Consider the following 15,084-nt stretch of genomic DNA (forward strand, 5'->3'; position numbering starts at 1 on the left):
CAGTTTGCGAGTAAACAGCCCTTTCCAGCCACTAAGGAAGATTTAAGAGCGAATAACATCAGCCCAGTCGAATTCAATTGCTATTGATAATGTCCATGTGCAATTAGAGCCAATTAAGGGGAGGCAGCGAATGACAAGTGTTTGGCCAGGAGGTGGGGGGGTCAATACAACAAACCAATTTCCCAACAACCAAATGCAATTAAAGAGTATCACTTACCCGGCTTGCCCAGGAGGGCCAGCGCATAAATGGGCAAAGCCAGGCGTGCAGGTCCGTCCTGCCCAGCATGCAGACATCCGGGAGCAAGTCCTGCCGCTGCCCCAGCTTCAAGCTGCGGGAAGTGGCATCCATGTACTTCACCATGATCGCGGTGTTCCTGGTCATCTTGGTGGTGGCCCTGCAGGGCTCAGCACCCCACGGGAGCAATTTTCCCTACAAGGTGCCCCTCGATTCCCAGGGGCTGCTCGAGCTCTCCTGGAATGTCAGCTATCCTGAGCAAGACGTGCATTTCCAGCTCCTCATCAGGGACTTGCAGTTTGGGCTCCTCTTCGGGATGTCGGACAGGGGCGAGTTTGAGAACGCGGACCTAGCTGTGCTCTGGAGCGATGGGCACAATTCCTATTTTGGGGTGAGTCTCTTGTGTGTTTGCATGGCTGCTTTTGGGGTTGCCTCCCCATGGGTGGGGTGGAGCCCGTGGTTTGAAGGAGCGGGGCTGATCCAGGGCATGGTGCATGCTGGACCGCTCCCGCTGCTCAGGTGGAAGGGGTCCAAAAGGGCTTGGGGGTCTCTAGCCCAGAGGGACCCACAGATCAGGTCTACACTATGAGTTTGGCATAGGATCTTAAACCCAAAAAGAAAAAATACATCAGCACAACAGCAAGGCTGAGGGGAACCAGAACCTGGATGTCTCTGCTGCGTTTAGCTGCAAAGAGCTCCAAGAGGTGGATGCACAGACCAGCTCACACACGCGCAGTCAGGATGCACCAACACCTTGGTTCACTTGTGCGCTGCTGCCAGTCACATTAAAAATTAACCACAACTCCCGTTAATGACTTTGAGACAGGGCAAAAGTTATCCTCCAGGAAGGCTGCTCCTGCCAGCACCAATAACCCAGCTGCGAGTCCCGTTCGATGCCATCGCAGAGATCAACAGGACACAGGAAAACACAACCTGATGGCTGCCTGCCAGCCGCGTGGTGTTAGCAGAAATTAAACATGCAAATCTGTTTGGGCAGTATGTAAATGCCTGGTGGTAGCAGATGGAGGGGAACTCATTTCTAATTTTGCTGTTTGATATTGCTGTTGCAAATTGCTGTCCTTCCTAACACAGTCTTTGTCCAGGTTCTTGTTTGCTTTGTCTTTCCACCGGGGCTGCAGTTACAGTAACTGCCCCATGCTCTCCAGCAGCTATTTATCCCCAGACCACCAGTTAGGCTTATTGCAATTGCGCTTGGCTGCAGAAACCAATTCCCATTTTTCCCTGTGTGAGGCTTTCCAGTAAGTTAAATTTTACCTCTCTGCTTACCTCAAATTAGCCATAAAATACATTCTTTCACATCAGCCGCAATGTGATCTGCAGTGTAATGAAAGGATGAAAAGAAGGGCTTATTATCTGTACTGTTTTCCTGTTAATTGCCAGCCATTCAGGATGTGTGGTGGCCCGAAAGCTACAGTATTTCACAGCATCATGTTAAAAAACATAAAGGATCGTTTCTAATCTGCCTTCACGTGCCCACTGAAAGACAAGCAGCACTGAATTAAACACCAGGCAGCATTTGGGCTTTCTCTTGCTGTTGGTGCTGAACAGCATCCTGCAAGGAGATTTCTATAAATCTCTCCAGTCCTGGTTTTCTCCCTCCCAGAAGCTTTTCTTCTGGATAAGTATGTCAGCTGTTAAAGATCCAAATTTGCTTAACCTCCCATGTACCACAAGATTAATTCGCACACCATATTCCTATGAAAACAAATGTCATGCTAGCTTCATGTAGCTGATTTTACTCTCCCCCTCTAAGGACAATATGTTCTTGAAATATCACTCTATACTTCTGGCTGAAATAATGCCAAGATACTTTACTCTTTTTCTTCTGTTTTTTCCCCCAAGATAAGACAACCCATGCCACTTGTGTACATACAGTGAGGTACTTCTTAACTGCCTTTTCTCAGTAAATAAAAGATAGCAACAGGAGATGCAAAAGATCAAGACAACAAAACTGTTCAAATCCAAATTATTGCAGGATTTTATGCTCCAAACCTTCAAATCCTTAAACACAGGAGTAACCTACTGCTTTGCTTCTCTTTCTGGCTTTGTCACCATTGTCAACAATGAGCAGTTTTTGGGAGGCCTTGCTGGGCTGCTAAAACAATCTGGCCACAACAAATTCAGGATTTTGAAGAGGGGTAGCAATTTCTAGGACTGACATTACAGCCCAACAAGGGTCTGATCTTAAATTGAGAGCAGCTGGGTCTTGGAGAGCACATCACCCCCCACTAGAAGGTCCCCCCCAGCCAAAGACACCCAAAACACAGCACAGACTGATGCAACACCTTCACGTGTCCCTGCAGGCTTTCCTCCCCTCACGTCCTTTCCCCCCAGTCGCATCTCAACTTGTAAAGGTCTTTCTTTGACTACGAATGCTGGGTCATGTATTTCACAGGTCTGCCTGTGCTGAGCACCAAGGGTCTCGTGACAGGGGCCATGCTGGCACGGCTCTGCCCGTGGGCTGCTGGAGGGGAGCATGGGGCAACCAAAACACAGGCTCCCTCCACCTCTGGGATGCGGAGGGTGAACCAACCGGAGGGTGATGAGAAGGAGGACCTCACGGCCCGCGGTACCGCTGGAGGTCACCGCCGTGGGGTCCTCGGGCTGTGTGGGGCTTAGGGGGCTGCTCTTCTTCCCACAGGATGCCTGGAGCGATAACAAGGGGCAGCTCCACATGGACTCGCAGCAGGACTATCAGCTCCTCGGGGCTCGGAGGGCTCCTGAGGGGCTCTACCTCCTCTTCAGAAGACCCTTCAGCACCTGTGACCCCAAGGACTACCTTATAGAGGTACAGCATCATCCTCACCCCACTATAGCACCCCCCAGCCCTATCCCAGCCCTGGGGCAGAGCTCCAAACCCCAACCCGCATCATTATACCTGACCAGTGTTTTGTTTCAGGGACAGTATCAGGCGTTTGTGCTGTCTAAGGCAGAAAGGAAACGTGCTACAGATGTCAGTCCTGGGACATGAGTAATGTTTGGCACAATCTATTTACAACCCCTTCTAAACTTCTATAAAGTGTAGATTTTAGCTCGTTTGCATCATCCGCTCCTGTTAAGCATGTGTTAGGTCTATATAAATACCCTCCTGCATCACTCCGGTTTGCCGTCTGGAGCCAACTGTTTGGAGTGTTACAAAGAGGTGTTGGTATTGTTCAACAGGAGGCAAAGAGGAGGATTTTGGCAGGAGATAGAGCAAAGGGAAGGCAAATAGAGCTGCTGCGGTGTGACTGTGTGGTTCAGTGAAGTCTCTCTGGGTCTGCATTCACTGCTCCCCCACGAAATGGGGTTTGGGGGAAACCTCCCCATTGGGGATGTTGAAGAGCTTCAGAGTCACAGCCATAGACCCTGGGTGCGGGCAGGAATCGGTGCAAGGCTCATTTCAGATGAAAGTCTTTGGTGGGCAGGATATTTTAAAGCCAACGTGGGCACAGAGCATCCTTGAGTTTTTGTTGCCGGTTTTCAAAAGCTTGTCTTATGGTGAGAAATGTCTACTGTCTGCCAAAACACAGAGAGCCCTGGAAGAAAAAAATCTGTGTGTGAACCAAGAAAAGACTTTCAGGTCTTCATTCTCTGATCCTTTAAGAAAATATTATGCTCTTTTTCCTTTCTTCCTTATCTCCTGTCCAGGGCTCACCAGGTTCAGCAGCACCTTCCTTGCTTGCAGTAGACTTTCAGCAGAGCTTCTTGCAGTACCCCCCCAACAGACACTGGCAGAAAGGGAGGATTTCAGGGAGAAGTCTTTTTTCTGCTGTTTCTCCCCAGACTGCTGCCCATGGCCATTGCTAGGGCCAGGACGCAGGGTGGGATGAGCCCTTAACCAATGTGGTTGTCCCAGGCTGGAGCTCAGGAGGAATAAAGGACTCTAAAAGAGCAGAGAGGAGATGTTACCCTTACAGAACTGATGCCATCTAGGGAAAACTTTTCAGACTCTCCCAGCTGGTAGGGAACCCTCCGTGATCACGTCAGCCAAAAAAATGCCTTGAAATCTACAGTCTTTCTGGGACAGAACAGCAAAGTGAGCTACTGGTGAAGTCAGGGTGGCTTCCCATCTGGGGATGGGTCAAAAGGCCCATTCCTGGATTCATGCCACCAATACTGGTGCTAATGGTCCATGCAGTTCACGTTCTTGCATGAAAAACCAACCGATATACTTTGCTCTCACTTCAGGATGGCACCGTGCACCTTATCTACGGGATCCTGGACAAACCGGTCCATTCCCTCCAAGCCATCAACATCTCTGCCATCCACAGGGGACTGCAGAGGGTGCAGCTGCTAAAGCCCAACATCACCATCCCTGAACTGCCCAGGGACATGAAGACGATGGAGATAACGGCCCCTGACGTTGTCATTCCCAGCCAGGAGACAACCTACTGGTGTTACATGGCAGAGCTCCCACACAAATTCCCCAAACATCACATTATCATGGTAAGAGGCAGGAGAAGAGGGCTGCTTTCGCTGGTGCAGATCAGCAATCATGTTCAGCCATTCTGCAAAGTTCACCTCTTCCCTGCCCTTTCACAGGGAGGCTTTCAGACCCATATGTCTTTCCCAACATGGTACCAAAACATCTCCCAGAGCCATCCCACCAGCCAGTAACATTCTCATGTCTCCTAAAAAAACCCAGAATCAGAAGTTTCTCAGCAGGAGGTGGCAGGTTCGTGACTTTCCACCCAGCACAGCAAGCAGGTACCAGGGCTGAGAGCAGCTCCCTTGCAGAGCTGACCCCCTGCAGAAGGCAGAGCTGTAGCCATCAAGGACAGACCCGTGGCAGGATTATGGCACACAGTGAGCCACGAGGAATATATAAACATGGGAAACAAAGGAACAGGGCTGGCAAGAGCAGGGCAGAGCGAGCCAGGATATGAACTGACTTCTAAAAGATTTAGCATACTCCAAAAAAAAAACCCCAGGGTTACAGACATAAATTCAACTTATGCGCTTTGCCCAGACGTGTTACACATGCTTGGGTCACCTCCCCCAAAGGGGAGGCAGAAACCTGCAGGCAGCCTAGTGCTGGGGAAAGGCAGGAGTAACGCCAGTCTGACCGCCCATCACGAGCTGCGGGGAGAGCATCACCCCGGCAGGCGTGGAGGTGGCTTAGCAGATGATCTGGCACACCCAGAGTCAAAACCACACGACGGGGAGAGGGAAAACCTGACACATGAGCTGAAGCCAGTGCTCAGTGATTTACAGGGGAGAGACGACATTGCAAAGGAAAACTCAGAAGGAGGATTTTCTCCCCAACAGATGGTGTGAAATGAATCATCTGTGTGTAAGTAAAAAGTGCGTAACTCCTGATACCTTCCCGCTGCTGCAGATCCCTTCTACAGCTGGCGCTTTGAGCCAGAGCTGTTCCTCAGGCTTGTTTGAAGTCACTCTTTCTACCCCAAATCCCCCTTCCTGTGCCCTGAGCAGCCGTTGGCTAGAAACGAAACCCAATAGCTGCGGGCAGAGCTATCGCAACATGGCCAGGACCCTCTTTAGGAAAAAGCAATGTGCCCAGGGAACCTCAGCCCTGCAAAACTGCCAAGGGACTCAGTCATCACAAAGGACACCAAGATCTTCTGCTGATCAGGTGCATCTGTCACTGGAGAAGGGATGAGATGTTTCTCTGTGGGTTCTGGTGGACTCTGGGTTGATCCCAAAGCCAACCAAGAGCTCTTGGCCCTTGGTGCCTCACGCCCAGAGCAACCTTCCCTCCCCATAACGCGGCAGAAACTGTCTCCAATTCAGTAATGGATAGCAGACATACCTGCCTTGGGGTCCTTGTGGAGCCTGCACAGACAGCAGCCCTCAGGGATGAGCTCTCAAACGGTCTTAATGTGTCCTCCTTCTTGGATACTGCTTTGCAGTACGAGCCAGTGATCACGGCGGGCAATGAGGCCCTGGTCCACCACATGGAAGTCTTCCAGTGCGCTGCCGAGTTCGATAGCTTCCCCCGTTACAACGGGCCCTGCGACTCCAAGATGAAGCCAGACCGGCTCAACTACTGCAGGCACGTGCTTGCGGCGTGGGCCATGGGAGCTCAGGTGGGTGCGAGATGGGGCCCCCAACACTGGATGAAAACTTTGCTCCTGGGTGCTTTCCTGCTGCGTCCTGACCCTTCCCAATCCCACCTTGGGATTGCCCCATGCAGGCTGCCCCAACCCCGTTCTCTGCTGGGATTTGGGTTCAGCCCTGTCTGACCTCCCCATCCCCTTGATCTTTGAGTTTCCACCTCACCCCAGCCCACCTCCTCAGTACCATACATCGGTGTGATGCCCCTACTCAGTGGTTATGCCATTGCATGTGCATGCCAGCATGTGGGAAGCCTTTGGAAGCAAGACCAGTTCACCAAGCGCAACCAAGAGCACAAGCCACGTCCCTCAGCCCACGGTGGGGGTCAGGATTACGCCCAGACATTTTCCTTAGGCTTTTCAGCCTTGTCCCCAGGAAAGCCACCCCACTGCTCCCCTAACACCCTCCCTCTGCCTCCAGGCTTTCTACTACCCAGAAGAAGCAGGTCTTGCCTTCGGTGGCTCGGGCTCCTCCAGATATTTGCGCCTTGAGATTCATTACCACAATCCCCTGGTGTTCGAAGGTGAGTGGGCACATGGCGGTGCCCAGTGCCTCTCCGGAGAGGCAGTGGCAGGAGAGCTGGGCCAACGCCAGGGTCTGCCACCCTGCTGGGGAGGGCTCCAGGTTTCATACAGGAGAAAACCTGGCTAAAATCATATCCCTGTTTGCAACTTTCCGGAGGCCTAATGGTCCAGATCTGTCCTAGTGGGAGGAATATGTTAAATCCCCACATGCTGCTGCCTGTCTGGTCTCAGCAAAGTCATCCTCAGCAGAGGCTGGACCCATCCTTGTGCATGCACAGTGGTGGGGGAGGGATGCTCGGGGAAGGGAGCCTGGCTGAGTCTGCAGCCCTGCAGACAGAAGACTGCCCCTTACACATCATTCCTGCAGGACCATGATCCAAGGCAACAGCAGTGTTTAGCTGGGCTGTCACAGGATGTCCCTCCAATTTCTGTGCAAGGTGGTGGTGGTGGGTCTGAGCTCAGAGCCAGGAGCAACAGTGGTGCCAAAGTCACCAGAGAGACAGCACCAGCCTGGCTGAGGATGGGGGAATTTAGATGTTGTTTTACTGGTACTCCTGCTTCGATAACATTGTCAGGAGACACATTTAAAAAAAAAAAAGGATTCCAAACAACCCAGTTTCTTCATTAACATAAAAACAAGTAGCTTCTTGACTAACCAAGTGTATTTTTAGGAGACCGGAGCATATGTACTGTAGATCAATCATAGCACATTCGGCAACTCGAGAAGAAACACGTCTATAAATATGGAGCTCACATCTTTCATAATTTATCTGGTTTTGCATGTTAACCAATAGTGTCTCCCCCATTATTCTTATCCCTGTGTGGGCTCCAGCCCAGAGACAGGGAGTTCAAAGCTGGCCTGAACCCCTCCTGACCTACTGAACCTGCCCTTTGCCTTTGCTCACAGAGCTGGGTGGCAAATGGGAGCCAGAGCTCGGCTTTGCATCTCTGCACAGCTGGCTGTTGCCTCTGCCTGCCCCACAGTCAGCATCTGCCAGAGCACATCACTGGCACAGGGTCTTCTTCAGCTCCCACCAGCTCCTGAGGGGAGGTTAAATGGAGCAATCTCAAATGCAAGAGAGACCAGAACCTTTCCAAATGCAAGGAGTACTTGCTCCGTAGGCACATCTCCTCCTGCCAGGCCCCCAGTAACAGCATGGCCTTAGCTTTTTTGGATGCATCAGGTAAAGAAGATGCAATGAGCCATATTTCTGAGGCAGTTCTCCAAAGCACCTCATGATCTGTTCTGCTTTGGGCTCTCCATCAGCATTCCTTACCTTGCTCTCTAGGGGACCAGGCACATGTCTGGGGCTACTTGCATGAAAATATCTAGGATTTAAAAACAGTAAGAACCGCACGCATGAAGAAAACTGCAAGCAAGAGGCTGGTGTGCCTCTCCCCACTGCAGCACAGCATCATTTTTCACTCCTAACCTTGTCCTGGCATCTGTCACTTCTCCCATGGTGACTTGCAGCCTCGTCCTCTCACCCGCTAGGTCGCCACGACTCCTCGGGGATCCGCCTCTACTACACGGCCTCCCTGCGACAGTACGATGCTGGCATCATGGAGCTGGGCTTGGTCTACACGCCAGTGATGGCCATTCCCCCGGGCGAGGACGCCTTCATCCTCACGGGCTATTGCACTGACAAATGCACCCAGCTGGTGAGTGCCCGTCCCCTCCACCTCAGCTTCACCTTGGAGAAGAGAGGTTGCAAACGGCTTTTCCCAGGTCCCAGGCAGCAGTGATATGACACTGAGTTCCAGGCTCCCAATTCCCAGTTTTAAACTCCCCAAACCCCTTACCACGAGGTTGCGCTGGAAAGAAAAATCTGCTGTGTACAAACAGCAAGCAGCTGGTCGGGATGCACTGAATCCCCCTCGAAGCTGCTCTCCTGGGGAACCATCTGCTCCGGCTCCCCAGGGTACCATTCCCATAAAACTCACTGCCCAGCTGGCTGTGCCCCAGCACTGCCTTCCCCCACAGAGGTGGGAAGATTGGTCTCTGCTGCCAAGGAGCTCACCAAGAGCTTTCTCAAAGATAGTTTCAAAATGCCCACCTTGCTCTCAGGAAAGTTTTAGTGGATGTTTTTGTAGGGCTTACCCAAAAGGAACCATTTGTGCCACTGCTCACAAAGGCAAGGAAGCAAGCAGCGTCCGGCTCAGCTGCTCGTGCTGACTTCGGGCACAGCAGCACATACATTGGATTTGGCAGCTCAATTCTACGCTGCTCCAAGGGTACAGCAATCCCTGAAAACCCCCGTGTGGGAGCCAACACAGGGACTGTCAGTCCTGAGCACACAGCAAGGGAGGGGAGTGGGACGGGGTCGGGCACAGGGGCTTGAGCCATCCTTCCCCCAGGCTCTACCCACTGCCGGCATCCACATCTTCGCCTCCCAGCTCCACACTCACCTGGCAGGAAGAAAAGTGGTGACAGTGCTGTCTCGGGACGGGAGAGAGCGGCAGGTCGTGAATGCTGACAGTCACTACAGCCCTCACTTCCAGGTACAGGGGGCTGCGGGGGGTTATGGCTAGATGTCACCCGTGGGGCTGCCCCAGGCATGGGTTCCTCTGATGTGGCCCCTTTCCTTCCCTCCCAGGAGATCCGCATGCTGAAGGAGGTGGTTGCAGTTTTTCCAGTGAGTGGCTCCAAAAACCATGGTGGCTTCCAAATAGCGCAAGACCTTCCCCTGATCCCGCAGCCCTGAAACTCCTGCCTCCTTTCCACCACCTCATCCCCCCGCCGATGGCAGCCCCTGCCCACGCACAAGCACCTGCTGCCATCTGGGACCTCCCGGGGGGCTGCAGGAGAACATGCTCCCCCCCCCAGTCCCCAGGTCATATCTGCCACCCCTGCGTGGGTGCCTTGGGGACACCACGGCTCATCGAACATGGCACAAAACCGGTGTGTGGGCACCTGAAGCGTGCCGGGAGCTAAATTAAGCATCTAATTTAGCTGGGCTTCCTCTTGCAGAGGGAAGCTTGTGGGGAGGGGGTGAGGGTGAACTGTGCATGCACTGGAGGTGCCCCCTCCCTCCTTGCTTGCTAGAAGGAGAGGAAGAGATATGGCAGCAAATGTGGTGGGAGTGGGTGGTAAAACAGAGACTGAGCATGCTGTAGGGGTGAGGAAGGACCCGGCTGCAAAGTGGAGGGCACCTATGGGATCCATCATGCCCCAAGACATCACTACAAAGACTCAATTTCAATGGAAACCATACCCAGGGCTGCACCCCAGGATGCCCCCACGGGCCCCGGCACAGACCGTGGCGGGAGGCAGTTGTGCCATCAAGTTGCGTGTAGGTTTAGCAATTAAAAATATTGCCTAAGTGCATTTTTTAGGTGCTTCAGCCCTGCAGAAATTCTTAGAAAGTGAGGAAAGCAACACCGTCCTAGGGAATCTCCCCAGGGGATGCAAGTTTAGCAAAGGCTCCTTCGGCACCGCAGCCAGTGCTGGCAGGGAAACAGGCTGCCCGCGGGCTGGCACCGCGACAGGGAGCAGAGATCTGCTACGTTACAAACTCCCTGGTCTCCAAATTTGCTTATCAGAGAGGGGAAACTCTGCACTCTCACACCTACACGTGTCTCTGTTCAAACCCCCCAGGGTGACGAACTCATCACAACATGCACATACAACACGGAGGACCGCAGCCGAGCCACTGTGGTGAGTGGGGGGGAAGAGCTCAACTGCCTCTATTTGCACCCCAGGGTTGGGGGCACCCCCAAAGTGAGCCCCTGCATGAGCCCAGGCTGAATCACAGCCAGAAAACAGAGGGAGGGTGGTAAAGAAGTGAGACCACAAGGCTCTGCTGCCTGCAGCGGGGATGTTAAGGTGCTAATTGAGAAGTAGTACATGTCACTCTAATTCCCATCACAAACTGTTCCACCAGGGATTAATTGTAATTAAAGAGAAGTGGCATTTTTTGACAGTGCATGTTATTTTCTTATATAGGCAGCAAAAAAAGAGCCTGTCAGAGGTACCATCAACAGGGACAAAGCTAAATATAGCAGAGGGATTATAAGAAATCTGCATTTTAATGTAAACCACACAATCTAGCCTGAAAGTCTGTCCTTGCGTAAAGGGCAGATGAGCATCCCCATCCCATGCACCTGAAGGGGTGTGTGTATATATATGTGTGTGTGTGTACATGTATGTGTGTGCACACAGGTGTGAGCTTTGTGCCTTCATGACCCCCCTGCCCTCCCCGCTGCCTGCGCAGCTCTGGCAGGGCAGAGCCAGACCCCGCTGCCAACACTCCGTGTCTGTGCTACAGGGTGGGTTTGGCATCCTGGAGGAGATGTGTGTGAACTACGTGCACTACTACCCCCAGACAGAGCTGGAGCTCTGCAAAAGCGCTGTGGATCCAGGCTACCTGCGCCGATACTTCAACCTCGTCAACAGGTACAGAGCCCCTGCATGGTGGTGCTGAGGGGAGAGGGACTGTTGAAGAGCCCTTTGCTAGTAACACTGGAAAAAAAAGGTTTAAAAAGTGGGGTTGGAGGTGCTGGCCATGCAGTAGGTGTGTGGGGGCACTCTGGCAGTGTGGGTTTCAGGAGCCGTGGCTGCGAGCTGGAGCACAGCCCTGCTCTCCCCTGCCCCCAGAGCTGCAGCCAAACCCAGGCTTTGAGGACGGCTGCGTAGGGAGAACCACCAGGAAGGGAGAGCATTCCCGGGGAGGGACTTCCCAGCAAGAGTCAGTGCATGGCCAAGTGCTCATGTGCAAAATACTTCTTACAACCCAAGGTAGAGGCCAGGCATCCCTGCCAGAGAAGCAGGCTGCGGCTCATTCACCCACGATGAGAGGGGCGAGACGCTGACCTTGCACAGGGTGTCCTGCTGACAGGCAGTCTGGCTGGCCCCAAATCTTCACCCAAAGGTGCTGGCTGCACGAGGCTCTCCCTGCTCCCAACACCAACTTCAGAGCTGTTCCAGGCCGAGCTTTAGGCAGGGAGGAATTAGACATCCAAGTGCTGAAAGGGTACAGCACTGCCACGTTTCACTGTGGCATTTCTCCTGCCCCAGGTTTAACGACGAGGAGGTCTGCATGTGCCCGCAGGTCTCTGTCCCAGAGCAGTTTTTCTCTGTCCCCTGGAACACATTCAACAGAGATGTGCTGAAATCCCTCTACACCTTCGCTCCAATCTCAGTGCACTGCAACAAATCCTCAGCCGTCCGGTTCCCGGTATGTAGAGCTTCACAACCAAAGCTTCACAGCAAAACTCCCGGCCATAGGTAAAAAGCAGCTTGACAGGGCTGTGCCACAGGGTGACCCCGATGAGACGGGACAGGTCTCCGGTGCTTGGGACACGGCTGCAGCCGGTGGGCTCGGGGCAGGGAGCTGGAGCTGCCCGGGGAACCCCCGGCACCAGGAGGACACTGAGCCCAGCTCAGCCCCAGTGTTTAAAACAATATGGCACGAGCCCGCTGTGGATGTGCTTGGCCAGATTCAATTAGGAGATGCATTTGCATAAAGCAATTTGGAGGCTGCTTTTGCTAAGCGTTAAAGCAGGGCTAGCTCCAGAGCTGAGGAGAAACGTGAGGTGGTTTTTAGGATTTTTGGCAAATCACATCAGGTCCCAGCAGAGAGAGCTCATTACGTACAGCATCTGTGCAGTCTCCAAACACAGCGATCCAGCAAAACGTGAAGGATAAAGGGCCATGAGATCTTTAAAAAAAACGTGGGTCCAGGCATGTTGGTCATGACAATGATGGTAATGAAGATTTAAAACCACCGATGGTCCCTATCACCATCAGTTCCTGACACTGTTTATCAGTGCAATAAACTTAAACAATCCGTTATCCATTGCAGCGCTGGAGGATGCCGAGCTGATTGCAGGGAAGACCATCAGCTTTCTCTCCTGGTAAACCCACTTTAGCAAAGTCTGCCCTGGAGGGACAGAAACCTTTCCAGTTCCCTGGGACTGGAGAGCCAGCACCTCTCGGCCATGCTGAGCCCTGCTGCAGGGACAGAAGTGGTGCAGAAGTTTTGTGCAGTAGCAGAATTATGAATTAAGCCTCTTAACCACAGCCTAAGCAACTCTTGATTTCAGAGAGGTATGGGGGTGGCCAGAAGACACCTGAGCAGAGCAGATCTGATGCTGGCACAAAGTGGGTCACGAGCATGGCATCAAGGGAGAAGGAGCTGAGCTGTCCCTCCTGCTCTGCTGGTGTTTTCAGAGCGAGTCCGATTTTAAGACATCTCATTTATTCCACACTATTTCTGCCAAGAGAAAAGCACCAGCCTCTAATTAAGCTCGTGCTTTTGCAGTTCAGCAATCCCAAACCTGACGCGATTTGTGGAAGGCCTGAGGGCTGTTAATTATTAAGCAAAATCTCAAGGTAACACTTGTGAGCGGCTGCAGGGACGTTGCTGTCCCCGAGTCCCCTGCACCTGTAAGGGCTTGCAGTGAACTCTCTATACTCTCTATATTCAGATTTTCACTCAAAAACACTGAAAATAACAACTATTCAGACACTCCAAATGCCTTTAATCTACCCCAAAAGCAGGATGCTGGCAAGGTGCGAACACAGGGTTTGGGATGTACCAGCAGGGCAGAACGCCACAGCAGATGGGCTCAGGGCTGGGGCCGAGCCCTGGAGCAGGCGCACCCTAAACATGCTTAACTGCTCTCTCAAGCCATAAAGGTACAGGAAAACAGTCGTTTCTCCAGCTGGTGCTCCCCTGCAATGCTGTGCCCTCTCCAGTCGCTCCCCCTGTGCTTTGGGAGGGTCCCTCCATCCCCCTCCACCTTTCCCCAAGGGTTTTCCTGGTCCCGGTGCAGGCTCTGGTCCATTTCGCTTGACATACTACAAGGAATTTAATCTGAAAACATAAATTCAACTTTCATCTTCTTGCCGATGACTCACAGCTCTACCTCTCCTCTCCAGACCTCCCTCCTCCTGCTCATGCTGCGGCTCAGCCTCTCACCAATGTTTCCGCATGAGCGCTCAGCCGGCAGCCAAACTGTAGCATCACTGAACCAGAGCTCAGCCCATAACGAGCCCCCCTTCACTCTCTCAGCCCCTGCCTGCGTCTCACCCGGCCACTAACCCAGACCAACACATCACATCTGAGCCAAATCCTGCCCGGCGGGCTCAGCGCTCGGCACTGTCTGACTCCGGCACATTGTAGGGAACAGCCCCAAGACAAGCTGCCCCCATACATGTGCAGAGCTGGGGGTTTTGTCCTGGCCATGGTCACCTTGAACCCCGATGGCTGTGACAGCCCTTCCCCTGCTCTGCCCCGCAGCACCTCATCCAGGCTGCTGCATCCCTCCTGTTTCACAGCAGCTGCATATGAACATCCACACTGGCACGCTGCAAATGTCGCCTCCAACCAACCTTCCTGCCAATACCTGCTAGAGAGCATTTTTCAGGGCTGGGCTGTGAACACAGTGGGTCGGTGGGACTCCCTGGTTTGAGTTGTCCCCATCTGATTTGGTGGGTAACACTTATTGGGGTGGAAACTCCCTAAATTGTGGTGGGTTTGTGCAATGTGGTGCACCGCAGATGTCTGTGCCACTAAGGGGATGCGTAGGTGATTCTGCAATACAAATAATTAGTAACATCTCATAAGAAAACATCCTAGTTCAGGCTAAAAACACTTCAAATATTAAAGATCATTTCATTTTTACAAGCAGGGAGAAACACGGAGTCTCCAAGTACCCAAAACTCCTAATTGGTCTCACGGTGCTGATTTCTCTTGCAGGGTGAGTGGGAGAAGCAGCTGCTCCCCACCATCACCAAGAGGCTGCGGGAGCCCGTCCCTCGCTGCCCGCCTGCCCTGGCACCTCAGCCTGCGGCCCCCGTCCCCGTCAACCTGGGCAAGCTCAGGAGGGACTGACCCGACACCTGCTCCCTCCACCGCGATAGGAAACATCCCCAGGCAGGAGCATCCACAGGGAACGTCGTCTCGCTGCTCTCCCGGCATCCCTGCCCGCACAGTGATGCCAGCGGGTGCCCTGGCCCCTGCCTCCGGAGGGGGTTAGGGCTCACGAGCTAGAGTTCAGAAAGTACTCTGGAGATGGAAAGTGCTATATTTAGTGCGTTATTAGCAATCCTGGCTCTGAGTAATGCTGCTTTCCGCCCCCAGAATAATAATGTGGAGGTTTGCTATTGTACCGAACCCAGCGCGGTCTCGGGGAGGGAGGGAGAAGCTTCTTTTCCCACAGGGAAACTGAGGCACAAAGAAAAAACCTGTGTGAGAGCAGCGTACAAGTCTTCCCAGTGCCCCACGGTCCTGTCTAGCT

At 52.9% G+C, this 15,084-nt stretch overlaps 1 protein-coding gene across 1 annotated transcript; it reads left to right on the plus strand.

The window, feature by feature from the left end:
- The first annotated feature begins 284 nt into the window (after positions 1 to 284).
- DBH (dopamine beta-hydroxylase) lies at positions 285 to 14,678 on the plus strand. The gene is made up of 12 exons (XM_074891186.1): positions 285 to 626; positions 2,898 to 3,044; positions 4,427 to 4,684; positions 6,112 to 6,288; positions 6,737 to 6,839; positions 8,336 to 8,502; positions 9,199 to 9,342; positions 9,438 to 9,476; positions 10,439 to 10,498; positions 11,109 to 11,236; positions 11,858 to 12,017; positions 14,544 to 14,678. The coding sequence occupies exons 1-12, from the start codon at positions 285 to 287 to the stop codon at positions 14,676 to 14,678; spliced, it is 1,860 nt and encodes a 619-aa protein (XP_074747287.1).
- Positions 14,679 to 15,084: the final 406 nt, after the last annotated feature.

Source organism: Strix uralensis, chromosome 21, assembly GCF_047716275.1.
Source record: "Strix uralensis isolate ZFMK-TIS-50842 chromosome 21, bStrUra1, whole genome shotgun sequence".
Taxonomy (NCBI): domain Eukaryota; kingdom Metazoa; phylum Chordata; class Aves; order Strigiformes; family Strigidae; genus Strix; species Strix uralensis.

What these genes read in the sequence shown, in the direction of transcription:
- DBH (XM_074891186.1), top strand. Translation starts at nt 285, where the DNA reads ATGCAGACATCCGGGAGCAAGTCCTGCCGCTGCCCCAGCTTCAAGCTG. An exon ending in CAATCCCCTGGTGTTCGAAG is followed by an intron (nt 6,840 to 8,335) that starts GTGAGTGGGCAC and finishes CTCACCCGCTAG; the next exon opens with GTCGCCACGACTCCTCGGGG. An exon ending in AGGTGGTTGCAGTTTTTCCA is followed by an intron (nt 9,477 to 10,438) that starts GTGAGTGGCTCC and finishes CAAACCCCCCAG; the next exon opens with GGTGACGAACTCATCACAAC.